This window comes from Podarcis melisellensis (assembly GCF_964234715.1).
Source record: "Podarcis melisellensis genome assembly, chromosome: 12".
NCBI lineage: Eukaryota > Metazoa > Chordata > Lepidosauria > Squamata > Lacertidae > Podarcis > Podarcis melisellensis.
This window is the reverse complement of record NC_138544.1, coordinates 30,482,668-30,510,251: the sequence shown is the minus strand read 5'-3', so window position 1 is coordinate 30,510,251 and position 27,584 is coordinate 30,482,668. Positions and strand designations below refer to the sequence as shown.

At 41.3% G+C, this 27,584-nt stretch overlaps 1 protein-coding gene across 3 annotated transcripts in view; it reads right to left on the bottom strand.

The window, feature by feature from the left end:
- The window catches only part of THSD7A (thrombospondin type 1 domain containing 7A), a 215,426-nt gene that overhangs the window by 79,316 nt on the left and 108,526 nt on the right, over positions 1-27,584 (bottom strand). For all 3 annotated transcript variants that reach the window (XM_081882805.1, XM_081882806.1, XM_081882807.1), the window contains one exon: positions 7,470-7,661. In XM_081882805.1, the coding sequence (XP_081738931.1) occupies positions 7,470-7,661 (192 nt within the window). The remainder of the gene's footprint in view (positions 1-7,469; positions 7,662-27,584) is intronic.

Here is a 27,584-nt window from a genome sequence, read left to right as displayed (position 1 = left end):
TCAGCAGTTCCAAAACACACACACACACAGTGTACACATGCAACTTTTTAAAAATTAAGAACCCAGAGAGAAACTAGCTGGAAGAGTCTTTGAGAAGCGGTTGAGGAGGCTTCTCGCCATTGGGGGCTCTGGATGTCTGCCCCCGAATCTAGCCCTAATAGGCCTGGAGGCAAATGAGTAGAACCGTGGGGACTTATTATGCAAGAGTACAACAAACCATGGGTTAAAACGGCACATACAATTGTCTACTTGGGCTAGACATAGTGGCTGTAGAGGCAATTGGTATTAAAACTTACACTGTGTGTGTATGTATTATAGCGTCAGCCTTCCAAAAAAGAGAAAAGGCCCAAAATGACAACATTCCAGAACCAGTGAGAAGGCCAACATTATTCATTATTCCTACTTCAAAGGAGGCCCTACCATGCCATTGCCAAAATAGAATTGATCAGTAAGTTAGTTTAGTACTAAACAAATAGAAACAAAGAACGAGGCTTTGCCTTCAGTTAGCACAACAAAGTTAGAAGGCTGTGTTATCTCCAATATCGACTGCCATGAGTGGTTGTGTACATTTGATACAGAAACATCACAGGCATCTTGCAGTTTATAGCCTTTTGGCCACATTTCTTTATCCCCCCCCCCCTGTACCTATCTTTCTCTCTGTGTATATAAATTCAGATATATCTGAACACTGATATACTCCATGCATTTGGCAAAGAAGTTGCTGGGCCATAAAAACCTATGTCAAAGAATAAAATAAAAATCTGTTTGTTTCTAAGGTGCCACAAAACTCACTGGGTGTTGTTATTAACTAAATTATTGCTTTTCTTCCCAGATGTGGATCTCTGTGTCTATGTCCATTACTGCTCCCCTTTCCAAATGCTACATTCAGCTAAATGTTTATTGGCAAACAGTCATGGTTCAGCCACACATGAGAACAGGTATATGTTAGAAGGCTTCCAGGACGCGATTCTTCAAAGTAATAGATATTTTTGGTTGATTCTGAGGTCTGCTTACACTTTCTGAGTCCATGGGTGTTAGGGTTGCCATACATCCAGAATTTTCTGGACATAACCGGCGTTTAGCTCCCTTAAGCAGCTACCAGGCTGAAATATTTGGGGAAATTCGGACATATGACAGCCCATGTTGCAATTTTCATTAAAAATAGCTCAAAAACTCAATTTTCTTGTTGGGATTTTGCAAAAACAACAACAAATACCTCAACAACTTTGGGCAAAACCAAAAAGCTCTGGATTTTCAGTTTTTGAAATATGGCAACCCTAATGGATGTGGAAGTCATCAATGTAGTCCCTTACCTAGGAGCACTGTTATAAATCTCAGAACTGCTGCTACTTTATACAGCAATGAAGTTGTAAAAACACAGCATGTCATTGATCTAAACAGGACATGGTTACAAGGAAATGTGTTTAGAACTGCATTCTATGTCACAAGTGACTGTAACAAGCAAGTAGAAAGGACTAGAGATATAACCAGGAGAACTTACATTCAACAGTCTTGGAGGATAGCACAATCTTTCTCTTACATATATGGGATGCTAACCAGTGACTTTTGTATTCAATTAATTAAAATTAATCGGTCTTAACACCCATTAGCAGCTGAAGGAGCACACCCATACAACCACACTGAATGTTAATTGGAACTATGTTGCTAATCTGCTATCAAAGCATTAATTGATTCATTAGAGTAGTTAATCGGCCAAATGCTTTCAGGCCTAAAATTACTTTGGTGATAAGACTTCAGAAAAAGCTTCCTTCAAAAAATATATAATCCAGGCAGGAATAGACAAGACTGTAAGGAGGTTCATGAACCAGCCATTTAGATTTCAGGCAAACAAGACTAAAATGGGAGCTTTGAATCAAATGCATACACACTATAGAGAGCGCTGAAGAACTCGATGCCTCTTTGATTTCTGGTCTGAAATACAGCTCATTCCCAACAGTAAACCTAAGCAGTGTCAGGAACTAAGAACCAAACCTAGAGTGGGAGATATAGGAACTTGCTTTAGACTGGAAAAGCAGAATGTGGAACGGTGGAGGGGAGGGTTAAACTGCCATGAACTGGCAGAATGACGGGCAAGGAAGAAGAGGATCCCTGCGAGGGGTACAGCTGGGTCAGGGACACACCAGGGCAAGCAGGGGGCAGGGAAGGGAGTACTCACGGGGCAACAGAGGATGGCAAGAAGATGGGGGTCAGTGCACAGGAAGCAGAGCAGCAGGACCCATCACCAGAGGGCCCCCTGTCTTCATGAACATGGAAGGCTCCGAAGTGTAGGAAGCAGCAGCAGGAAGGGCACTCTAGGAGGCTGAGTCAGGCAAGGCCCCACAACTCAGCTCCCTAGATGGCCAGGTGGGGCTCGCTAGCTCTGGGAAGAGGTGTGTTATTCCTCAGCTGGAGGAGACTTGGAACAGGTGAGGGTCATTTGCCTCATCAAGCCCAGGCTAAGCATTTGTAACAGATCAGTGGCGTAGCGTGGGGGGTGCAGGGGGTGCCAGCCGCACCGGGCGCAACATTTTGGGGGGCGCACTCGCAGCTCTCTGCCCCTACCTGGTTCACACACTCTCTCTCACAGTGCTGGCTGTGCGAATCCGAGCTGCCAGGTCGCCGCCCACTGTGCGGAGAGAGAGCGAGGGAGGGACTATCTGGGGGAGGGACAGTGCAGCAAGCTTCGGGCCACGCAGGGCTCTTCTGACGGCGCCGAGCCCTTCGCGGAGGCTGCGTCGCCCGTACTTCAGAAAGCGGTGCGTGAAGTTTCCCCGCAGCAGCCAGCCGGCCCCGGAGCACGTGCAGAGCGCCGATTCCACCTGGGCGATCCCGGCCGGCAGTCCAGTCAGCGACAGCGCCGACACCGCGCTCCTTCCTCCCCACGAGCGCCCCGTCGAGGGAGGCTGGTCCTCCGAGCCAGGCACGGCCGAGCGCGCCTGCCCGCCTCCTCCCGGCCATCGGGGGAGGGACCCAGGACGGGGAGCCACCCCGGGCGGAGGCGGAGTCGCGCAGGGGAAAGGCCGCCCGCCATCTCCGTGGCCCTCTGCACATGCTTGAGGGCGCCGCGGCCTCACTCCTCCAACGAAAACCAGATCCAGGGAAGGAAGCCCCGCGCAGCTGAGAAAGAGGCTCCGCGAGCATGTGCAGAGCTTTCAAACTGCTAGGTTGGCAGGAGCAGGGACCGACCAACGGGAGCTCACCCTGTCGCGGGGATTCGAACCACTGACCCTCTGATCGGCAAGTCCTAGGCCCTGTGGTTTAAGCCACAGCACCACCTGTGTCCCAGCAAGGAAATAGTGAGCAAATAAAGGATTCTGCTCCCCCCCCCCATGCCTCTGCTCCCGACATCACCACCACTCCACGAAATGCAGCTTTCCTGATCTGGAGGGGTCTGTTGGGTGCCTGAGTCATATTTGCTGTCTGAAATAAAGCTTGTCTTCTGGTTCTTATAGCCTGCATTTTGCAAGGCCATTTGTGTTCATTCTTAATCAGATGCACAGGGACATAAACATGAAACAGTTTATTATTCTACCCAAATATCAGTAAGACGGGCCAAAAATAAGTTATAAATGGTGTCAAATGAGAACAATAATCAAACAAATCTCAAGGTGGCATGAATGCAACCAGTGGCGTAGCGTGGGGGGTGCAGGGGGGCCGGCCGCAACATCTGGGGGTTAGGGTTAGGGGGCGCAAATCCACGGGTTAGGGGGCGCAAATCCACGGGTTAGGGGGCGCAAATTACTTGCCTTGCCCCGGGTGCTGACAACCCACGCTACGCCACTGTAACAGATGACCACACACCAGGATATCTGCAAGTAGATATGGCCATGTATAAATGTGAAATTTGTTCAGTTCAGCATTTGTAACATTATGCTGCTCACTGTCTTTCTAGATTTTCAGGCTACGTTTTTCATGACCTCTGGAATAAATTAGCTTGATGTCTGAGAGCAGATCAGCATCTCTTTTTTTATCAATTATTTAGTTGTTGTTTTTCCAAACAAGCAGAGAATGAGATGCAAGTACTTGACTGTATCAGGAAAAGTTTCCACACTGAGAATTCCTTCCAAGTTACAGATAAGCCTTTGTTTTGGGAATGATGACAATTTCCCTCCTCAGTTATCGGATTTACATAAACATATCCCCACTACTATTTTACATAGCCAAGCTACTTAAGCATCTACAACTGAAATGCTTCCAGCCCAAAGGGCTTTTCTGCTGACAATCGAGATTAGGCATGTGTTGGCAGTGCCCAAACCAGCGTCTGCATCCTGGCATAGTTCTCCCAAATCCAAAAATCTATTCCCCATTCTACCTTCCAAGAGCTGCACTAATTTAAATTTGGCTTCCACCATCTCCCAGAGAATCACTGCTGAAATTCAGCAGTATATTTGGATACATGAAGGGTTCCAAAGTGGGATACCAAAAGGATGCTTTTCATGCCCAGTGCTTTAACATAAAGGCATTTTAAGGCCTAAGTTTCCATTTTTAAATAGCCTCTGCATGTCCCTCATGCCCTTAACTTCATGAAAGTTTAAGCACCAAGCATGGAACATTTCAGGAGCTGATTTGTGTCTCATAAATCATGGAGCCAAAGAACCCATGCCTGGAAAAGTCAGTCTGTTCAACAAGCTTTTGAAAAATTGATTTATAGCTTGCCATATGCCAAGGACTTGGTAGGTGGAGAAGGTAACTGAAGTGTTGAATTATAGAGGTGGATTCGTGCCCCTCAATGGTCCCCTAGTAGAATAGGTCAGATAAGTGGCCCAAGCACAGCAGAAGAAGGAAAAGTGGAATTTAATATTGTGAGATATACTTTAAAGTACATATATAGGACTAGTATGCATGTTACGTCAATCCATAGTTAAACTAAACTATAGTTTAAATGTGAACATGCAGTAGTATCCTGCTACGCATTGCTAAAACTGTAGGTACTTTGTTCCTCCTGTGCTCCTGCTCCTGCCACGCTGCTGGGTGCTAAGCCATGGTCCACCTTTCCATAATGTCTGAACCCAGGCTTGCTTTTCTCCAAATAAACCAGAAATGGTAGTCAAGGTTTGCCCTTGGCTTGCCACTATCCCATAAAATATAAGTGATTGTGATCGTATGTACAACAAGATGGCTGCCCCCATGATGTACTAATGTGTTTTTACCTGACAATGCAGAGATGTTGCACTTTGAAGCTTCTCCAAGCAGTGTAAGTGTTTAAGCCCCCCAAAAAGGGGGGGGAGAGCAAGCCCTGGATGGTCAAACCAGCCCTCAGAAAGGTTTGTAGAACTGTGAACTAAACCACAGATCTAGGTTTTGTTTTGAGGACTGGTTTGACTGGATCAATGAGGTGGGGCTCACAGCAAATCCTAGACTGAATCAAAATTATCTGGCATCCCTAACGTTTACAACTTTTGAGCTTCTTTAAAATTTGCTCTCCACCAAAGGGTTCATGTTGACCTCTCATCATTATCTTCTTTGCTAACTGAGTTGTGGACATAGAGAGCAAAAACCTGTTATGGGAATCCAAATCTGGTAATGCTCTCCAAGAGGTTGCTTCTCACTGAAACATTGTATGTCCTGCTGGGATTGCTTAAACAATGCTGTGCATTGCTGAAGGTGAGGAGACAGCCATTCTCTGTCAGGCAGTACATGGCAAAATTGCATAATGGATTTACTGGCATGGTGGTGACAAGAGATTTGATTGAAGTGAAACCTAAATATTATAATCTAAACTGATACAGTTTCGGTTCGGAATTTAATCTGAGAAGTGAAAGTGACATGTCAGCTACTTTGAAAATGATATTACAGTTCTGGAGGATCTTTTATTCATAAATGTTATGCAGTCCCTACAGTCCAAGTAAATCCGTTTAATCACACATGCAACTTTTTTTAAAAAAAATAAAACTTACTCTTCGTACATGTGTCATGCTTTTTACATGTTGTTCCCAGAAGCTTGCCATGCAGAATATTTGTTCATTATTTATGCATTGCATTTGTATCCTGTCCATCCAGCAAAGTTCTCTGGATAGTTTACATAAAGACACAAATCATATAAAAGACTGCTTAGCTTCAAGAGCCCCCAAATCATTCATTGGGACAAATCACACATGCACCTTTCACAGCCAAGAACTCAAGCATTTCCCATATGTACTCAAAAGTCTTTTGAAGCCTTTTCCGCTCTTACTCCTCTAAAAGGGGCCTGTATGCCAGAAGTAACACATCTTTCAATGATCATCACAATATAAAGCACAACAGTATAAATGCAGCCACCACGAAGAATGTAAGAAGTAAGCAAACTCAAAAGCCTAACTTTCAGCATGCTTTCTACCTTTCTCCATCAAAGTTTATTTTTTTGGCTTTGTTTTCTTTTTGCTTAACTTCTCTTTACTTGGGACCAGGCTTTGTGTTCACTTCCAGACACTGAGACTACACTCTAACAAAAAACGTGCAGTTTAACATATCGTATTAAGGACTTTCTATGTTCCCGTGCTCCAAAATGCTGAGAAATTATAGCTATTAATCACCATGCCCTTGACAGGGGTGTTATTTTGGCAATATGAATATAGTATAGCTATACTAATATTATGAACCTATCCTGTCGTTCATTCCGGCTTTACCACTCCCTTGGACCTGGATGGCTATAATAAAACTCTTGTTTGTGTATGTGGCCCATGAAAAGTTAAGTCTATACAATGGAACTTCTGTTTTCCAAGTGGCACCGGCAAGGGGCACTCCACAAAATCAGGATGCAATTAATTAGGGAAGCCTTCCACAAAGACTCCAGCAAAAAAGAAAGCAAACTGCACAAACCTTCACATGGCTATGTCTTGGCAATGTCCAGAAGCCATTTTCAAGGTTGTGGTGTCTGCAAAGTCCATTTAGAAGCAGGCCTTTCATGGCCAGGGATTGATGTTGAATGGCTTGGAGGTACTGTTCTGATTTATATTAGAACTAGAATTTGCTTTCTTACAGTTAATTCAGCAATAGAGTAGCTGCTTGTGTATCTGTTATATCAGTTACAAGCAGAACCCACAAACGGCTTATGCATGTCATTTAGTTCTGTGCAGACCACCTTAATTCATGGATGTTGTTTGCATGCCAACCACCCAAACAACATAAAAGACTCTATTCTTATTTGTTTACAATACTCTGAGACCTTGCACATGTAGCATCAGAGTCCATAGTCCAATTTAATTTGAAAATGGGAGCTTAAAGGAAATTTTAAAGGAAATCTATCTAAAACAAAGCAAAAACCCACCTTATCTCAAAATGCACTAAAACAAACACTAACAATGTAAAACATAGTTAGAAAACGCAGAGCAGTATTTTTAAAATGCCAACAGTAGTACCGAATCATATTAAAGGCAATGTGTTAAAGCTGCACTTTCCTTCTAATCGTCCCGTTATTTCTGCAAATATTTAAAAGGTAACATTAAGAGTTCATAATAATATGCCAAGGCTGCTGAAAGCAGTGACCTTACCTTCACCTGCATATGCCAAAATGGAGCGAGCACGCATCTGTTTTCCTTCTGTGGTTTTGCCAGAGCAGGTGTGTGAGCAGGAGGACCAACCAGACCACGTGCTGAGTACACAATCCTTTGGGCATGGAACTTCGCAGACGATGGGGACTGGATAGATAGCATCTCTGCACAGCTGTCTATCAACCTCTTCTCCTGGGAAAGAAAAGGCCAGTAGCAGTCTATCATTGCTAATTTAACTTAAATTGAGCAGTCTTAGTCCAGATGGGCCTACAAATAAATTAGATTTCGTTGTTTTGTAAAAACAAAGTAATCTGATTAGTTATCAAAGTGATTGTGTCTCCGTGGCTTGATGCTATTAAGAATATGCTAAAATCTTAAAATGCCCTCATTAATTTGAGGTTGAGCTGAAGTGGTGATGAGAGAAGAGTCCATATTTGCACTGTGAAAGGATGAGACTCAGTGTTAGCAAAGAAACTGAATTAAAACAACAACAGAAGAAGAAAACTACACCCTTCTTTAAAACAGAGTACCACATTTCAGGTGAGGAATTATTTTACTGTGAATAGTAACTATTACGGGTGGGCAACTGTCAATTTCAGGTTCTCTCAATATCTCATTATTCCAAACTTAAATCCAGTTCTCCACATTTCTAGGTCAAGTTTGTGATTTTTCTTATAGTCCTCATGAAAATTCACCAGCATTTTGTTGCAAATTTCTCCTAACACACATATTATATTCAATTTTGCCCAAAATGCACGTTTGTAAAGCGATATTCCTTAATATAATACATTTTTGTATGCTTTTTAAAATAATATATGCATTTTAGGCACATTGTACCTTAGTATATGCATTTTTGTACACCTTACTTGGCTGCAGAACTGCTTTGCAAAATTCAGAAAATCATGAATTTCAAAGGATGTATTTGTTTCACATCTTGTTTCAGAAAGTAAGAAATAGGTAAGTTCATTGGGGGGACAACTAAAATTAGTTTGCTCTGCCTCTCATTGACTCAGGCTCCACCTACTGTTTGTCTTCCTGCCTTCTGCCCCACCAGCCCCAATAGTACCAGCGGCCACTGGAAATGAATCCAATTTCTTCCTCATCCTTGGTATCTATACAATTGAGACAGCAGTAACACCAACTCCATAGAGTGCAATCCTATGCCTGGTACTTATTTCTGAGTGTGTATGCATAGGATTGTAATATAAATTATGATAAATTACATGAAAGTCACTGGGGCAACTCACAAGGCACTTAATTTGACAACTCCACATCTACCTCTAGCATCGCAAACATTACAGTTGGCAACATAAAGCATCATTTTCCTATGTTTGAAGTCATTTAGACTTTCTTCTGTTTTACTGGCAGCCTTACTTTAGAGTGTACAGAAGGATGAAACTACAAATTAAGCAAACTATGGACCAGTTAGCTAATCTGGCAAATCTGGTTATTTCCATAGTCCCATAAAGCAGGTATGGGGAAGCTCTTAACACTTTGGCTGTGACCCTGTGGCTTTTATAAACTATAGGTTTGACCAAAGTCCTGCTGAAATCAATCGACCATGCTTTCAGGCAATTTGTCTAGGTGTGCGATATAAATATTCAGGGATCAGCAGGACAGTTTTCTGTGTACAATGCCCAAGATAAGCACACCTTGCAAGATGGGGATTAGGAAAAGCGTTCTTTCCATTCTTCCTTAAATATTCGAAAAGCCTGTCAAAGAGCACTGGAAATATTTGAGGACAAGGAGCTATTCAGGTGTCTGTTAAGAAAAACTTGAAGAAGACGAGTAACTAGTTTTAGATTGAGCCAAAAGAGGTTTCTAAATGCATCTGATTGAAGATACTGGCAAAAACCTCTTAAGAGAAACATGGGATCCCAGTGGAATCACTGGCAAAGTGCTATTCCCACAAGTCTTTTAAGAGTCGACCTTTGGCTAGGACAGCAAAAGGCTTTCGGGGAGAACATTTTAAAACTCTTACATCAAAAAAATATAAAATCTTTGGTCCCACTTCATCATGAAGACCTAGAATCTCTGCACAAACTGTCCTTATTTTGTGAACAGCAGAATATCAGGTTATATAGGTGAAAAAATTCAATGGCATTACGTATGGGCTTATCCTTTGAGACTTCTCTGGAGTATGTGTAGTGTCAACAAAAAGTGAAAGAGAGAGTTCATTATGTTGCGATCAGTTCATCAGGTCAATCATTCCACCGTAACAGCTAGTCTCAGCGATATAATTGAACATCATGATGTTCAATAAAATATAAGGCCACAGTACAACAAAACATTTGATTTTTTTTATAAAAAATACAATATTCAGCTATCACATTCAAGACAGCTATCAATATTGATAAATAATTGCTTATTTATTTGTCAGAGTAATGTTCTGGGGCCCATGGAAGCTGATGAACAAATCATGTTAACTGTCATATTTACTTTCCTCCAAACCTCTGGCCTTACTTTTATTACATCAAAAAATGTAAAAAAAAAACAAAACAAAAAACCCAACAACTTCTGAACAGACAAGTTGGAAGATGGCAGGTATTTCGCTTTGGATGTGAGGAATGTTAGTAGCTGGCATAGAGATAAAGAAAAAGTGAGAGATGTTTTAGGCACAGGGAATTCATGCCTATGTTTGCAAATTCCCCCATATCTTTCCTCAAAGGGCAAGAGTTTGATTGGTGTACTAAAAATATGATGGCACATAATCGAAGTCTCTTTTTTAAAAAATAAAAATAAATCAAAATTGCCTAAAGGCATAAAAATATAGTCACTAAATGCATACTGGAGTGATGTATTAAAACCCAGACTACTCATATGCACGTCTTATTTGACTGGAGGCAACAATATGGAATGAGGAAATGCTTTATAACAGTTACTTCATCTCTTTGGGGGTTTATGCTGTTTAGATCAAATTGTTTCTAAGATTTCACTAATGATTTTATGAACAGCTTAACCTTTGTGGGCCCCACAATTTATCTCACAGCGTAGCATGCTACCAGGAACCAATCAGCCTTTTGCTGGGAAAGTAATTCCAATCACATCAACTGGCAGAAATTCCAACAGAAACTAGCTACTGTCGATAGAATCATATTTTATTTTTATCATAATATGGTAACACATAATAGGATGCAATGACTCTGTGTGTGTGTGTGTGTGTGAGAGAGAGAGATTATGTTTCTGTGTTTCTTTTGGATCCATGTTTTTCAGCCATAACACTGAACTGAACCCTTATATTCTTCCTTCTTTTGTCTCTAACAAGCCCTGCTATGTGCTCCCCAAGCAAGGGATTTGCCATTTATCCTTAACTTGGACATCAGGTAGCACAGGATAACCATGAAAGTGATGGGAAGAATTCACTGCCCAGGGATCAGACCAGTGGAAGGAAGGTTCAAAAATTATAAAAGAACGATATAATGTTATATCGATATAATGATATAATGTTATATCGTGTTGACTGAGTTGCTGCCTCCGAGCACAACTGGCTTAAATGGATTGGCAGCAGACCCGACTGGAGCGAGGCATTTCCAGGTCAATGTAATCCTAACCCCACTTTTTTGGGCGTAAGCCCCACTGTATTCAACCAAATTTACTTCTGAGCAGAATTGATTAGGATTGTGCAGTAAATTTCACTGTGTTCAAAAGGGCTTACACCCTAATAAGCGTGTTTAATGTTGCAGCTGAAATAATCTCAGAACCAGAAAATCATGACAAGGCAAAAGAAAAAGAAGCAGCTGACGAGGTCACTAGGAAATACCTCTGTCCTTCTAAAAGAGGCAAATGAACTACCCATTTGAAGATCATCAGTTCCACTGCATAAAAGCCAATCAAGAAAACATTTTCCTTAAAAATATATGAAGGACCACAGCCCAACCCCTGACAAAGTTTGGGTTGCTGGTCAAAGAACTGACAATAATATTTAGTTTGCCGCAGAAAAAAACCGACTGACTTCATTATAACATACTGAATCAAATTACTATAGAGCCTAAAACATCAATATATCATTTTTATGTAACACAAAATAAATAGAAATCCATTTAATCGAGGCAATAGTGAAGAGTGGAAAAATCAATCACATATAAGAATATATATATATATATATATATATATATATATATATATATATATCTCACAGTACAGCTGCATTTAATACAACTGTCCTTTGAAATTGTAAAGGTAGAAATGGGTGAAGGGGCATAAGCTGTTGTCTTGAGCTCAGCATTTGGTGGTAGGTTAGCAGCTACCTGTATACCAAAGCCCTGCTGTTTTATCAACATTCTGACACAGCTTAGAATTAGGCTTTTGTAGAATAATACCATTCTACATTAATATTCAATGGGTACTTCCCCTCTGGCTAACATCATTTTTGCTGTTAAATAAAATGAATGAAAGAAAGAAAGAAAGAAAGAAAGAAAGAAAGAAAGAAAGAAAGAAAATGTTATAATGCTGTTCAGTGGGGCTTATTCCCAGATAAATGGGGTGAGGACTGCAGCCACAGTTAGACACACTGTAGTCTCATAAAAACAATGGGACTTGAGATAGCCATGACTAGCTTGTCTCATAGATTTCAGTGGGACTACTGAATGACTAACATAGTCTGGAACCAGCCCACTATCTTTAAAAACCCATTATGTTTTCTACTTATGTTGATATAAAGGAGCTGAGCTACAACATAAAATCTCCGAACTGTAGATATGGCTGACATATGCAATTTGCAGGGTAAAAAAAGCACAGGTGGGAAAACTAAACTAGTTTATCACTGTCCTTTGCTTTCCAAGAAAACCACAATGCTACTTCTGTTTACAGATGCCTTCAAGTCATGCTCTAGGGCCAATAAGTGATTGATGGAGTGTAGCAAACTCTGAGTACACTGACTCCCAGAAGGCCCCTTGGGTTGATGGTTGTAGCTGCCAAGGTTTACACAGCTTCATGTAAAACATTATGTCAATTTCTATGAAATTACTGAAATATTTACATCTCATTTGTGTGAAGCAGTAATGACCATCTTTTTAATACAAAGCAGACCAATTCACTGCTGTTGAAAGCTGATAGCCTATGATATAGGTAACTCTTTTAATGGGTCAATAGCAAAGTGCTTAGATGGAAAGCATTTAAATCTGAGCAGGTTGAAAGCAAAGAGTAAGGTTACCGTACCTACCGTCATAGAGCTTCAGTATGCTGATGACAACGTAGCGTGTACATGCTTAGAGGATGACCTCCAAACCATCCTAAATATCTTCGCAGAAGCTTACAAAAAGCTTGGCCTGCCGCTCAACATCCAAAAAACCAAAGTGCTGCACCAACAAGTACAAAATAACCCCTCTGCACCGCCACAAATCCAACTCAGCGGTGTAACGTTGGAAAATGTCAATCACTTCTGCTACCTAGTCAGTTATCTTTCCACAAGGGTCAACACTGATGTCAAAATCCAGCATCGCCTGAGCTCTGCGAGTGCGCCTTTCTCCCAATTGAAGTGCAGAGTGTTTGAAGACTGGGACATTCGCAGGGATACCAAAATGCTTGTTTACAAAGCTATTGTACTACCAACCTTACTGTATACTTGTGAAACATGGACACTTACAAACGCCATCCCCAACTTCTCAAAAGATTCCATCAACAGTGTCTCCGAAAACTCTTACACATCACTTGGGAAGACAGGCGAACTATCAGTGTACTGGATGAAGCAAAGATCACCAGTGTTGAAGTAATGATTCCTCAACATCAACTTCGTTGGACTGGTCATGTTGTGCAGATGCCTGATTATCATCTTCCAAAGCAACTACTCTATTCCGAACTTAAAAACGGAAAGCGTAATGCTGGTGGTCAACAAAAGAGGTTTAAAGGCAAATCTTTGAAAATGTATTATAAACACCGACAACTGGGAAACACTGGCCTGTGAGCGCTCCAGTTGGAGAACAGCCTTTACCTAAGGTGTCATGGACTTTGAAGACACTCAAACGCAAACTCAGGACGCAAGAGAGAAACGTGCTAAGAGGAAGGCACACTTGGCAACCACACCATGATCAACTGCTGCCCGGGAACCAATGTCCCCACTGTGGAAAGACGTGTGGGTCCAGAATTGGCCTCCACAGTCATTTACGGGCTCACTGTTAAAACCGTGTTTATGGAAGACAATCTTACTCGGCTACAAGTGATCACCAAAGAAGAAGAAGCAGCTTAGCTGTACCATCAAGACCAATGAATGATTTTTAGAAAGACTGACTTTTGGTGGGAATACCAAGAACTTTATAAATTTTGTAAAACACTTGGAAATGTTTTGTTGCAACTATAGGCAGAAATGATACTTTTTCATCGGAATGATGAGTATCTCAACTACAGAAGCATTTTGGAAATTGAGTTATAATAGCATAACCATTCTGTTGTTGAATATTTTATAAGGTATTCTAAAAGTGGAAAGATAGCAGAGTTTAGGCAGTTCAGAATGGATGAACTAAAGCAAGCCAAAATATTTCAAAGTTCCGGAGAGTATGCTTTACAAAACCTCTTCAAACTATCATGTTCCCTTGACTAAAAGTTGAGTTGTCACATTTGAACATGTTTGCATGTACGATACTTGAAATAGTTACCTAAAAATGTAATACACGAAGCAACTATTATTTGTTTTTAACAGATATATAGAATCATAACTTAATGGTGGTACTTTTTGCAATCAAGCCATGACAAGCTTACATGGCTCTGTTAGTTGTACTTGTATGCACTTAATGAGTTACTGATTTCCTATTCATATTCTCTAAGTCAATTACTTGTTAAGCAGCATCTGCATTTAATTAAGAGTCTTAATTAGTTGATACTTAATATTCTTAAGTCATTTCCTTTTAAGAAGCCTAAGTAAAAATAGCTCTGATTTCAATTAAGGCAAATGTTCAAGGGCTTCTTCTTACATCTGCTGGTGGGGTTGGGATATTTTTCCCCCTCCTAGTTGTTTAAATATAATAAATGTCTCTATGCTAAAATCAGTCACATGTGACATTTTGTTTGGACCTCCTCACACTGACTGATTTCAGAAAAGAAAACATTTCCAGAACACTGATGAATTAATTTTCCACAAACACTGCTGTTTTCAATAACATTAATTAAAAACAATGATTGTATTTATGTTCACTGCAGAGCATTAATTTTGAATATTTAACAGGGATTGTTAAATTACAAATTTGAATTACAAATTGTCTGCATGCCGCAAGAAAAAAATAAAACAGTGTAACCAGGTTTTGTTTAAACTTCACTTATTGTCACAATTACAGAACTGCAGACTTCATGACATCCTACCTGAAGAAGAGAGCAAACATTATGTGTTTGTTGCATGTATAATGGTACCTCGCAATGCGCACCATGAAGTATGAAGGGGCTGTGAGTGTCCCTAAAGGCCAGAAAGCTAAAATTAGCTAAGGATTTCTGACGCATGTCTGCCACATGTTGACAGAATTAACCAACATAGCAAATGTCACCAATCAGGCAATTATAGGCTCAAAATATATTTGCAGAATCAGGATAATTCTGTATACAGAACCAAGCACGACTGTGATGATATGAGGAAATATCCCCTACTGCTTGAAATATTGTGCCCAGGATAATAGACTATAAGGAGGGAAAGATAATTATAAGCCGTAATATATTCCATCCCTAAGAGATCTATAAGCTTGAAGAAGCACTGTTCACAAGCAAGTGGAATAATTGCTTTCTACTCCTATGTCTCACTGCCACACACATGAATCATGGCCAGGAAGAAAAAATTGGAAGGAAAAGTATCCCCCCTCCACAACAAGTGCTTAATAAGGGCTTGTTGAAATTCCACACAGTTCCTCCCACCGACATAGGTGGGGACTTAAAGGCTGTTCAGGAGTAGCATATTCCCTTTACTGTAAGTATTCTTTTGTATACTGCTTCCTGCACTTCGTGAACGAAAGGAAATGTGGGAAATCCGTGTACAAGTCTGTCCACAGAGTGCTGGCGAGAGAGGATTAAATCGTCCATTACCACTGGGTGAGGACAGGTGACAGGGAGGAAGCTCTGTACTTACTGAAGGGTGACTACACTTGAATGGTGGTGAACAACGTCCAAGGTGGGTCAATGGCATTATTAGCTATTACTAGTCACTGGTGCCTTCACTATGCAGACTGGTCCATTCTTAACTGGCCTCAGTACCTTGGTTGCCAATGATCCCCTTCAGCAATGCCAGGGTTTGCTTCCTTTACCTAGGCTGCAACAAAAGCCATGCCCCCTCCCCATTCATTTTCAATTCAATTCATATATTCATAAGGGTTTGAGTTCTGTTTCCTACTTCGATACATGGCTGGTATCCAAGAGAACTAAATAAAGCTGCTCATTCATTGTCCAGCAGGTCTTGTTTGTTGTTTTGTTAAACAGATTTTAGTCTTGTTAAATACATTTTTTCATTCTATATGGTGTACTGATTCCAGAAATATTAATAATACTGTATATATTATGCATTGTTTTTGTGAATTTGATACAGCTTTGGTTTTCATTTACTTTTAAAAATGAGCAAAATTACACACACAAAACAGATCCATGTGGTTATGCTGTGACATACAGTATCATTCTAAGATAATGGGTATGCATTTGGGATGCAATATTAATATCTTCTCAAATCCCCTCTCAGGTATCTTAATGGGAAATCATATCTATCTCCATTTATATTGCAACCATCAATCAGGCTTATGCTCATGTAGACACTGTCTAAATTTAACAAACAGGGATAAAAAATAAAGAGGCAATGGAATAGTATTTCCCAATCTAAAAAATAAGTGTTTTTAGTTGTAAAATACTGCACCATCTGCCAGCTATATACAGAAGATATATTAAGCAAGTGTGTGTGAAACAAACACTTTCCATAACCGTGTTACCTCAGAAAATATATTTTAAAATCTAATATCCTCAGGCATTCAAGCTGTGATAACTTGTTTTTTCCTCCCCTGATAATATGATCTCTTTCAACTTTGAATTTTCTGCTGGAGAAGTTCGAGGAAAGGGAACAATGGAGTAGAACTACTAACTTCTTCTTTGTGAAATGCTGCAATCAGAATCTAAATGGCCTAGAGCACTATATAACATGGCCAGGACATTTTCTTTGAGACCTCATTAGGTCTCAAAGCCTCTGGAAGAGGATGATGCAGGCCTGCACTTCCATGATTAGAGAGCAACATCAGTTAACAGGAAGGATTGTAACCAGCCTTGCGCAAGAGGAAGGCAAGCTTGAGCAACTGGTCTTTGGAACAGGGTAAGAAGCGTTAACTTCCCTGCCTGATAAAAGGTACATAAAAAATAAAAATGAGGACTAAACAGTGCTTAATACCATGCCAAACCAATTGTCAATTAAGCCCAACACCATTAACATGGTTATTAGATTTATTTTATTCAATTTTTTAAAAAAATTAGCATCCTAAAATCACCATATGTTATTTAGTAACATCTTTTCAGCAGCCAAAATCTAGCATTGTAAGAAGCAGAAACTGTTGGAGAGAAAGAAACTGCTGATTTGGCTGTTACCGGCATTGTTTAAGTTCTTAATTCACACAAATAGCATGGTGCCATGGTCAATGTTTTCTGACACAGGTGGTGTGCACTGAAACAGCACAGCACTTTGCGTCCAATATCAGTGGGCTTCTCCTGTGCAATTTGACAGCTACTTGAAACATTTTCAGGGTTCATTTGTTAATTCAGTCATACTGGGAATGATAAGGACCAGTGAACACCAGCGTATTGATCATAGTCAAGCATAGCAAGCTGCTCCCATGGCTTGAGTCAATCAAGTGTCATTTTGGTAAAAATGAAAAGTGGGAGGGGGGGAACTAAGTTTGAAGACAGGCAGGGGAGTAAAATCAATCTGAGTCATAGAACCAAAACAGATCAATCTATCCGACCAATAGGCCAAATTTAAATAAAGCAGAGCAAGGGGAATATAAAATGCTGAAGGGGCAAATCTAGAATATTTTATTAACTGTAGATTTCTAGTGTGTTTCTAACTACTGTGTGTGATAATATATTGCATGGATAAAGAACCCCGGGCCCTCCAGATGTATTGGGCTACAACTGCTACCATCTCTGCCCACTGACCATGCTGGCCGGGGCTGATTGGAATTGGGGTCCAACAACAGCTGGTTCCCTATCTCTGCTACATCGTTTCTACCAATAAATACAACGTGGATGCAATCCAGCTCAGGCAGGAAAACCATCCAGCAAGCCATGAGCATGAATAATAGATCAAAATCTCTATGCTGCCTTCTTTAATTGCATCGACTTTTAGGTTTTGGGACCTAAACTCTGTTTCACCATGAAACAACATACTTATTAATGTTAAATAAAGAAACGAAAGAATAATAATCTTGGAGTTTCAACAAAGTTAGTCATTGTAATGAAACAAAATGGTTAGGGGGGGCTATGTTTCATGAACAGCTCAGCTGAAAACAGTTTGTACGCATTATTGAACAGCTTTCCTATAACTCCTGTCTTGTTTGCATTAATTTATAAAATGGATAATCTCTTCCTGGTGCTTTGATTGTTTCTACAGTTAAGATGTTGAACTATGTCTTAGATTCTGCAGTCCTCGGATCGTGAGCTGCCCAACAGTTGGATGTTCATTATACTGAAATCACATATATCAGGTCTTTAAACTTGCTGCTGAGGAAGCTGATGTTCTCTTCAGGATTTAGATATTCCATAGCAGGTAAAAGAATTATTTCACACTAATAAGAACTCAACAAAAATTGTGGTCTAGATTAAAGAAAGGTCAATAAGCGAGCAAGAGCTGAGTGAAGGAAATGAACATGACAGGCTTACAGAGGAAATAATAGGCTAATAAGATGGATTTTTAAAATATCATTCATCCATCAGCACAGTATTTCCAAGGCTTAATACCATTTAAGAAAATCATTTACGTTAGCAAAAGGGCCATCAAAGAAGACAGGTCATGGGTATAGTCAAATCGCTTTTGACAGTCTTGCACTGCCTTCCTCCCACATCATTGCTTTCCCATCCTTGGTTTCTGTCTGTCTTGTTTAAAATAGTGGTGGGTAAACTCCCACAGGGTTGATTAGAAACCAGTTTGATATTCACAACCTTTCTCCGTAAACATTCAGAAACAGGTCATCTGTTGTACAGTAGTTCTGTCCCAGCTTGTAATGTTGTAATGATGCACACTTGATGCATGTGCACCTTATCATATAGTCCACAGGAATCTGTTTCATCTGCAGCTATAGCAGAGTCACTTGGAAAACTAACTGCCCCATGGATAAACAAGCAAACCATACAGAGGAACAAGGGAAGGGGATTTGGATCTGGAGAGGGGACAACAATCACAATTAGGGAAATGTGCTTAAACAGATACTTAAATACATACTTAAACAGATATGTAATTTAAGTATTTTGTATTATTTTCTATGCTTATAAAAAATATTTTAAGTAAGAGAATTGATCCCAGTAGAGGTGATGATAGCCAAATGGATGGCTGCTTGGTTATTCAATGCGGAGCAATCAGTGAGAGTTCTACAGAGAACCGGATCAAAACTTTCTGTGTACTTGTCTCTAAAGCAATTAGCTTTGGACACTTGGTCTGCTGAACACATGTGCAAAATCTCATTTAACCCTAGGTAGAGGTAGAGGTTTAAAAGCCATATAGAGAACACAAATGGGGAAAGGGGAGCAGGATCTCAGCAGCAAGGAACATGAAGTCCATTCTAGAGCAATACTGCCTACACTCATTTCACAGTAGCTTTCCAGGAATTTTTCCCATCCTACCTAGAGATTGCAGGGATTGAACCTGTGGCCTTCTACATACAAAGTCATGTGTTCCTACCACTGAGCTACTTTCCTTCCTCTATTCCCCCTAGCAGGCTGCATGAAGTGGAGGTTGAAGGGACAGAAGATGGATAAGAAGGTCCTCATTCACTGTAACGTCTGCAAAGGCGCCACATAAAGGGTGGGGAACCTGTGGCCCTCCAAATACTGGAGTCCCACTCAACCTTGGCCATGATGGCTGGGGCTGATATGAGTTGGAATCCAACAACATCTGGAGGGCCACAAGTTGCCCGTCCCTGCTGCAAATGATACAACCAGTACACATGAACTGATAAAAGGAAGTTTTTTTGAGCAGGCAGCTCAGCATATGTGCCTACAGTTTGTGTGTTTAGGGGATCTGTGAAGGATGTTCATGGAATGTGCAAAGGCTGAGGGAGGAAATTTCTGTCTCTCACCTATATACACTGGTTTCACATAGCTCAACATCTGCATAAAGCTAGTCTGACTCAGAGAATAACTTCTAGGGAGAATGGAGCTCGATTTATAATACTGCCAAACATTGTCAGCTGGAAAAGTGCCATCTCAATAATAATAATAATAATAATAATAATAATGTGGTGGGAGAAGTTGCACTATGAATCCTGCAGCAATATAAACTGCCACTGTTGTACTATATGATGGTCCTGGTATCCCCATCTTGTGAGGTGGGGAATTAAGATAAGCAACTATTCTTTTCCTAGGTCACTACATTTATGTATTCCTCAGGAATGTTAATACAGAATCTTTCACTGCATTATTTCAGTCAGAGAAATGCTTATGGCAGGTGGGGAGAGGTTGCAGTTTCTGTACTGTTTCTGAGCAGAGTGGATACAGAAGCCCTACACTTATCACAGCAGTCAAGATGGCCCCTTGCACTGCCACTAAGCCATCTCAAAATGAAACACCTAAAACATTTCAGGGCAAAAAGGAACCCCTACAATAATGCTGCTTAATCTCTGTATGCACGTTGTACCTTTGCCGTTCACAAAGGTTAATCTGCAGCATGGAAAAGTCTTTACCCATCACCTGAGACCTTTAGCCAACTAATCCATGCGATAGGAATTATGATCGGCGTTGATCTAATTTTGCAGCGGGGGGAATTGCTTTTTCTTCTTCTTTTTAACTGCAGCTGCTCTAAATTTAAAGGCTGAGCAGTCAAGTTAAAAAAGAAATCCCCAGCACTTTCTTGTCAGCAAAGAGGAGAGAAGTTCTGCTTTTTTTAATAATAGCAACAATAATAAAATGCACAGGAGTATATTATATTCTAGACAATGACAACTTAGGGTACTAAGTGTCAGGTCTTCCCCTCCAGCTTGAATTAAAATTCTGATTACTGCCATGCACTGTGGAAAGGCAATGACAATCACAAGCCTCTGGCAGAAACGCTGGAGGATAAATCTATTATCCTGGTATTGTCTGAATGGCTGTAATGGCTCCTCTCTTTACAACAAATTGAATAGACATGCTCATCCCTAATTATACACAACACCCCCCACAGACACTGCTATTTGAGCCTAATTGTAAAATAAGAGACCTCAGGTTTAAATATAATATCCCAGCTAATTATATTTCAAACACATTAAATGATGCAGAGAGCAGGAAAAAGGAGATACTGATCTGCTTTATGGGCTTAGTTGATAGTAAAGCAATGAAGTTACCGTACAGCAGCACCCCATTCCCCTGAGATGTAAAACACACTGGCTTCTTGCAGTGTGTAGTAAAGAACCCTGGGGCAGGAAAGGAGGCTAAGAAATGCATGGAGACTTCAAGTACTTATGAGCCCTTGTTAATGTGTTGTTTCAGGTTTAGGTTTTAAACTCTGACTGTTTAAATCGGAGTTAAGTTGTATGTGTAACTAGCTGTGGGAAGGGAGAGCTAAAGAGGAACCACCTGAGATGAAGGAGTCTTAAGCCAAGATCCTTTCCTTCACACAAACTGAGAACTTATGCATCTTGTTGTACCTGCCTCCCTCTTCTCTTTCACAGCTGCTAGGTGCTGTGCAGCGGTGCACTGGACAATTATGCGAAGTATTTAATGAACGTCCAAGCAGACAGTCTGCACATAGCCCCAGCCTTCGCACTGGCTGTCATCTGAAACCACTAGAGATGGTTGTTAGAGAAGGGAAGTTATAAACCGTGCAAGGGCTTGGAGGCACAACTCCCTAACCTGCGCCATTGCTATACAGGAGCATACAGAGGCCATTGCTCAAAGCAACCCAGACAGTGGCTCTCCAGGGTTTCAAAGAGGAGACTTCCTATTTGTACTTGGTCAATGAATGGTGCCATTTTCACTAAGAACATTCCCTTTAACTAAAGACTGCTTCACTTCTGAGGCACTGCACCCTACAGGAAGCACGTTCTCAGGTATGCAAGGATTTCCATCTATACAGTCAAGGCACTCCTAAAATTACCAGATAAAGCAAGCAAAACTTAGGAATGCATGAAGCTATGTCTCATGCCGCGTCAGACCCTTGGTCCTTCTGGAGAGCCAGAGTGGTGTAGTGGTTAAGAGCGGTAGACTCGTAAGCTGGTGAACCTGGTTCATTTCCCCACTCCTCCACATGCAGCTGCTGGGTGACCTTGGGCTAGTCACACTTCTCTGAAGTCTCTCAGCCCCACTCACCTCACAGAGTGTTTGTTGTGGGGGAGGAAGGGAAAGGAGAATGTTAGCTGCTTTGAGACTCTTTAAAGGGAGTGAAAGGCGGGATATCAAATCCAAACTCCTCCTCCTCCTCTTCTTCTTCTTCTTCTTCTTCTTCTTCTTCTTCTTCTTCTTCTTCTTCTTCTTCTTCTAGCTCAGTTCTGTGCACACGGACTAGCAGTCACTCTGTAGTGTTTCAGAGGGGAGACATTCCTCATCCTACCTGGAGGCACCAGGGATTGAACCTGGGACCTTCTGCATACAGAGCAAGTGCTCTAACATTTGGCTACTGCCCTACTTTTCCTAAAAATGCCTCATGTCAGAAGCTGGCTGGAAGAGAACGAGGAGCCTACAGTCCTGAATGCTGTTGCCCTATCTAGTGACCTATCAGAACTATGGGGAGACCCTTATGCTGAACTCCTTCTTTTGGTCATCCTACAGTTTGTCAGAGAAGCAGGAAGGAGGTGCCAACCATGACACACCAACACAGCAGAATAAGCAATTGTGGCAGGTGGTTCTGCAATGTCTTTCCCATTCTCTCAGCTCCAGCTTCACCAAACTTCTCAAATGCCTGGTTTTGGTTTTTTTGCACTGAACCATGCACAGAAATGCAGGATTTCCTAAAGATGATACTGAAGACACTGTATGCAGCAGGATGAGAAGGAGAAAGACAGTTAACTCACTTTCATGCGGAAAGGCAATGCCCTAATAGCCTCCTCGTCAGCTGCATCATCCTTCCCTTGGAAATCTCAAGGGCTAACAATGTCCTCTTTTATAATGAAAGCTCGGGACTGTGTAATTTGATTTGAGCTTTGCCATTAAGCAACCCCGAGAAATCTCAAGACAAGCTATGACTTAAAGGGTTGGCATGCCTGTGAGTGTTGTTTGAGACACACAGCATTTGACAGCTATAGCCATCACCTCGTCGTGTAGTAATGTGGCTGAACAATTAGGAAGAAATCTCCATTCCTGCCCAATGTGGATGTTCATCAGAGAGCAGACTTATCGCCTACTCTTCACTAGTATTTGTGCAGACATTTTCCTATAAATGATGTACTACAACAAGCCTGGCGCTGCCAGAAAACCAAATGGTGTCTAACAAAAGTACTTCCCCAGGCATGTACAAAGACCATTGGGGGGGGGCCTAATCCAGCCTCCCAGTTGGTTTATTCTGGCCCTTGTGGCAGTTCAATCCTTAAAAAAACTCAACAACTTTGGGGTAAAAATCAACAACTTCAATCCTAAAAAAGGTCAACAACTTTGGTTGGCCCCCATGGCCCTTCATTTCATCACATCTGGCCCTCTTTGGAAATAGTTTGGACACCACTGCATGACTAGTGCAAGGCTTTCACTTTGCGCAACAAAACTTCCCCTCCTTCTCCTCTCCCTGCTTGCCTCCCTGATCCCCCTGCCCTATCTGCTCCAGAGGGTTGGGGGAGCCCCCAGAAAAGATCTAGGGGGGCGTGGGGGAGAGAAGATGGTGACTTCCGTTGCACAGCCCAAAGTCCTTGTGCTACAACATTGTTGAACACTGCCCAAAGAGTATACGCTGTATAGCAAGCTGCATGTTTATTATGTGTAGTCCCACACCGTGGAAGTGTTTTCTTGCTGTATTTGATGTTATTGCAGGTGCAAAGGTATGCCGCACTCTGATGTGCATGGCCATATGAGGAAGGGGCAAAAGTTAAAGATCAAAAACTTGAAAGGCATGGGAAAGCCTTGCCTCTGTCAGAGACCCTGGAGAGCTCCAACTAGTCGCCTTGCATGCCTTTTTCCACCTGGCCTGGGAGGGAGGAGCCCTGACTGACTCCAGCTACAATAGCTGAGGCTGCTGAACAGACTCTTGGCTAGGATGTTTGGGGACTGTTATTGGAGTGGGCAGTTACTGCTGGTGGGAGTGGGGGTTTATATCTTTGTTTTAGATCTTGTGATTTGTGTGAAAATTGTTCAGTTTGTTTTTGTATTTTTAAATATGCTATTTATTGTTTATGACTACTTTCATTATGTTGTAGTCATGTATTTTTATTTTCATTTTGCAAGCTGCCTTGAGCATGGTTTGAACTGTGGAAATGCAGCATACAAATAAAACTCACCTTGGAGAATCAGGGTTGTTAGGCAAAGGACATATGATGCGCTCAGCTAGCTACATGAAAATAAAGCTTACACTCTAATTCTTAGTTTTCCCAGTTGAGCCCCAACTCAATTATAAAGCAAAATCTGGAGTCACAGTGCAAGACTAGATACAGCTCTGTGTGCACAAGTAATCAACTCCAATTCCCCCTGCCCAATTTAATTACAAAATAACATTTGGTGTAACGGCTAAACGCATACCAGGTGACCTCTCGCTTCAATCTGTCTGAAGCATTTACAAGACTCTGGCTCTGCCGCACAACTTGCACTGTCATTTTTAAAAACATTTTATTGACAGTTTGGAGCACACTATAGTATTACTAACCAAACTACTCCCTACCTTTACACCTGTTTCATGAGTGGGGGAATATAAACATTGATGCATATGATCTTAAAGTGGGTAGAGAATATTTTCACAGCCAAAATCCATTTTTTATCGATTTTCAATTGGGTGGGGGAGGTTCCTAGATCTATCGATACGAAGGTGCTCAGACCTCCCGCCGGTCTTCCGCCTTTGGGGCCAATTGAGGCACAGGAGTGGAAAGCAAAATAATTGTGTAGATCGAAAGGATTTTGCATCCAGGTTTCTTGGAGCAGGATGATCTTAAACTGTGATACGTAGCTTAGAACGTCTTTGTCCATTGTTTTCGATTGCCACCCAGCAACGTTCCAGGATAGTAGTAGAGGTGAGAGTCATTTTGTCTCTTCAATAGCATCAGGACTTTCCCGGAGTCGTGGAAGATGCAGCCATTGGGTGGTGAAGGCTCCGGTAATGTGGTTAGGGGCGCCACAGCGATTTCGGCGTGGATTTCAGTTGGGCAGAGTAGGGGGGGGTGTTCTGACGTGACCTGAGGAGATTCATATTCCATTTTTCGCTCCAAGTTAGGTGGAGTGTTTGCCTCTTTTATGGGCGCTAGGTCTTCAGGGTTGCGAAGATAGAGTAATAACTCATCTAGTCTGTCCGTTATCTCTGTTTGTTCGGCTTTTGGGAGATGGGAGAAGGAAACAAGTAACTCCTGCTCCATCGAATTCTCTAGATGAGTAGCCTTTGATAGGAGGGGCATGGGGGTCTCTGTCCAACTAATTAAGTCTGAGGGTGGAGAGGTAGAGCTCGTAGTAGGTGGGGTGCCCTCATTTTTAATTGCTTTCCTTTTAGCTGGAAGGTAGGGTATAAGAGGGCAAATCTCTCTAGAGAAATCCCAGTCCAAAGAGGAGTTAGACAAGGATGCCTATTAGCCCCATTTTTATTTAACATCTATGTTAACTCCCTGGTCACATGCTGCCGTGAAATCGAAACCCACCCCCCCGTGTTCTCTAACGGCAGAAAAGTACCAGTTTTAATGTATGCGGATGACGCTGTTCTTCTCTCTCAAACCAAAGTGGGTCTGAAACGTGCCTTAGGAAAGTTTAGTGACCAATGTAACACTGAACTGTTAACAATTAACTTTGCCAAAACCAAAATTGTACACTTTAACCGCTCCTTCAGGAAAGATAATTGGAGCGTAAAGGGAAACGCCATTGAACAGACTAAGACCTTCCAATACTTAGGCATCACTTTCTCTTACAATGCCAAATTGTCAACACACCTGACCACATCAGCTATATCAGCAGGAAGAAGTGCAAATGCCATCCTTAGATTATTCAGAAGGAAAGGAGCTGGCTTTCTACCGATGGCCCTAAAAGTTTTTCAGGCAAAATCTTTAGCCCAACTCCTGTATGGCACTCAAATTAGCCCCTCTGTCAACCTTAAGACCCTTGAAACAGTACAATCAAAATTCTTAAGATCACTATTTGCCACCCCAAAGTGTACACCTAATGCAGTCTTAAGGCAAGAGGCAGGACTACCCAGAGTGGAATTAAAAGTCTGGGAGCAAGCAATATCCCTCTGGCTGAAAATCCATTACAATCCTAAGGGACTGTTACCTTGCTTCCTGGCCGCAGTTCCCTATCCTCCTTGGCTTATGCAAATAACTAACAAGATCAAACAAATTGGCCTAAACCCTGAAAATCTCTTTCTTGGAACTCAGAACAAGGCAAAGGCAATTATCACTCAGAGACTTTACGATGTCGAATTACAACAAGAAGACGCCCTGCTCCCGGAGACATATAGATGTTTAAAAGCTTGGCCTAACTTTGCAGCTGCCCCTTATCTAACTAACATCACTAACGAAGCTTATAGATGGGCTTTCTCCAGAGCCCGCTTTGAGACAATGCCCTCAGCAGTGCTGTACGGCAAATTCACGCGGGTACCGATGCATGCACGTCTCTGCCCCTGTATGTCTGATAGGGTGGAATCTGTTACACACATCCTTCTGTCCTGCAGATTTTATAGTGAAGAGCGAGCTCGACTTATCTTGCCGCTTTTGTCAAAATTCGTACCCCTACGGCATTATTTGGAATCCTCCCCCAAAATTCTAAGAAAATACCTTCTGGAGGATTCCTCGGGCTCAATATCATATGAGGTGGCCAAATTTTGCGCTTTAGCAATCAGGAAGCGTAGATTTCTGCTGTTGAATGGCACATAGCGAAGTTCCCTTGTGTAATCTTTTTTCTTCTTCTCCTTGATGTTCTTGTGGATCTCCCTTTTGTTTGACCTTGTGATGTTTGGTGTCGCTGGCTTTTGCCGCAACAAAACTTGGTAAACTTGGTAAACTTGGACTTCTGAAGCCCACCCCATATTGCTGTGTTAACCGATCTTTTAATTTTTCTTATAAATTTTTACTCACCCATTATCTATGCCTAATTAAGTATTCTATGTATATGTTTGGTTCTTGCACTTATTTATTTAATAATTATTCACTTAGATTCATACTGTTATGCTACTTATTTAGATGTTTTGCTTATGCTGGTCTATGACCGTAATAAAGAACTTGACTTGACTTGCTGTGCAAATCCAAGTATATACAGTGCTCTTTTTTCTAGAAAAAGAGGTGCAGGAACTCCCACTTTTTTTTGGCGGACAACCCTAAGTTGTTGAGTTGGTTTCTGGCTGAAAAAAAGCCCTGAGTATATATGCATCTCTCCACCCATCCACTTTTTATATTCCTTCAAATTAACTTTTTAATAGAAGACATTCCTGCATATTGCCATATAGCAATTATTATGTTATACATGCATATATAGCAATTATTGTGAAAAACCAATATGATGTAATTATTTCCCTTTCAAACCATGATACAATAGCATTTCCTTTGCCCATGGAAATGTTCCGCAACATGACCCGTCAAACCAACTTCAAAGGGCTGAACCACATGTTACAGCCAACCCAAGCCTATTCCTATGATGAAAGGAAGGAGGGTAGAGCAACCCAGCATCATCAATTTCAATGGCAGCCCCATGTAGATTTAAAAAAAAAAAATGTACTCATGCCCTCACACTTTGTTTCTTAAGATATTATTAACCTGCCAAAGGAACAATAGCCCACAGATTAGTATTAATCTGCATTTGGACAGAGAGGGAAACATTAATTTCCATTTGAATTCTATTCAACTAAAAAAAAAATGAAATGAAAATTTGAGTCAATCTACCAAG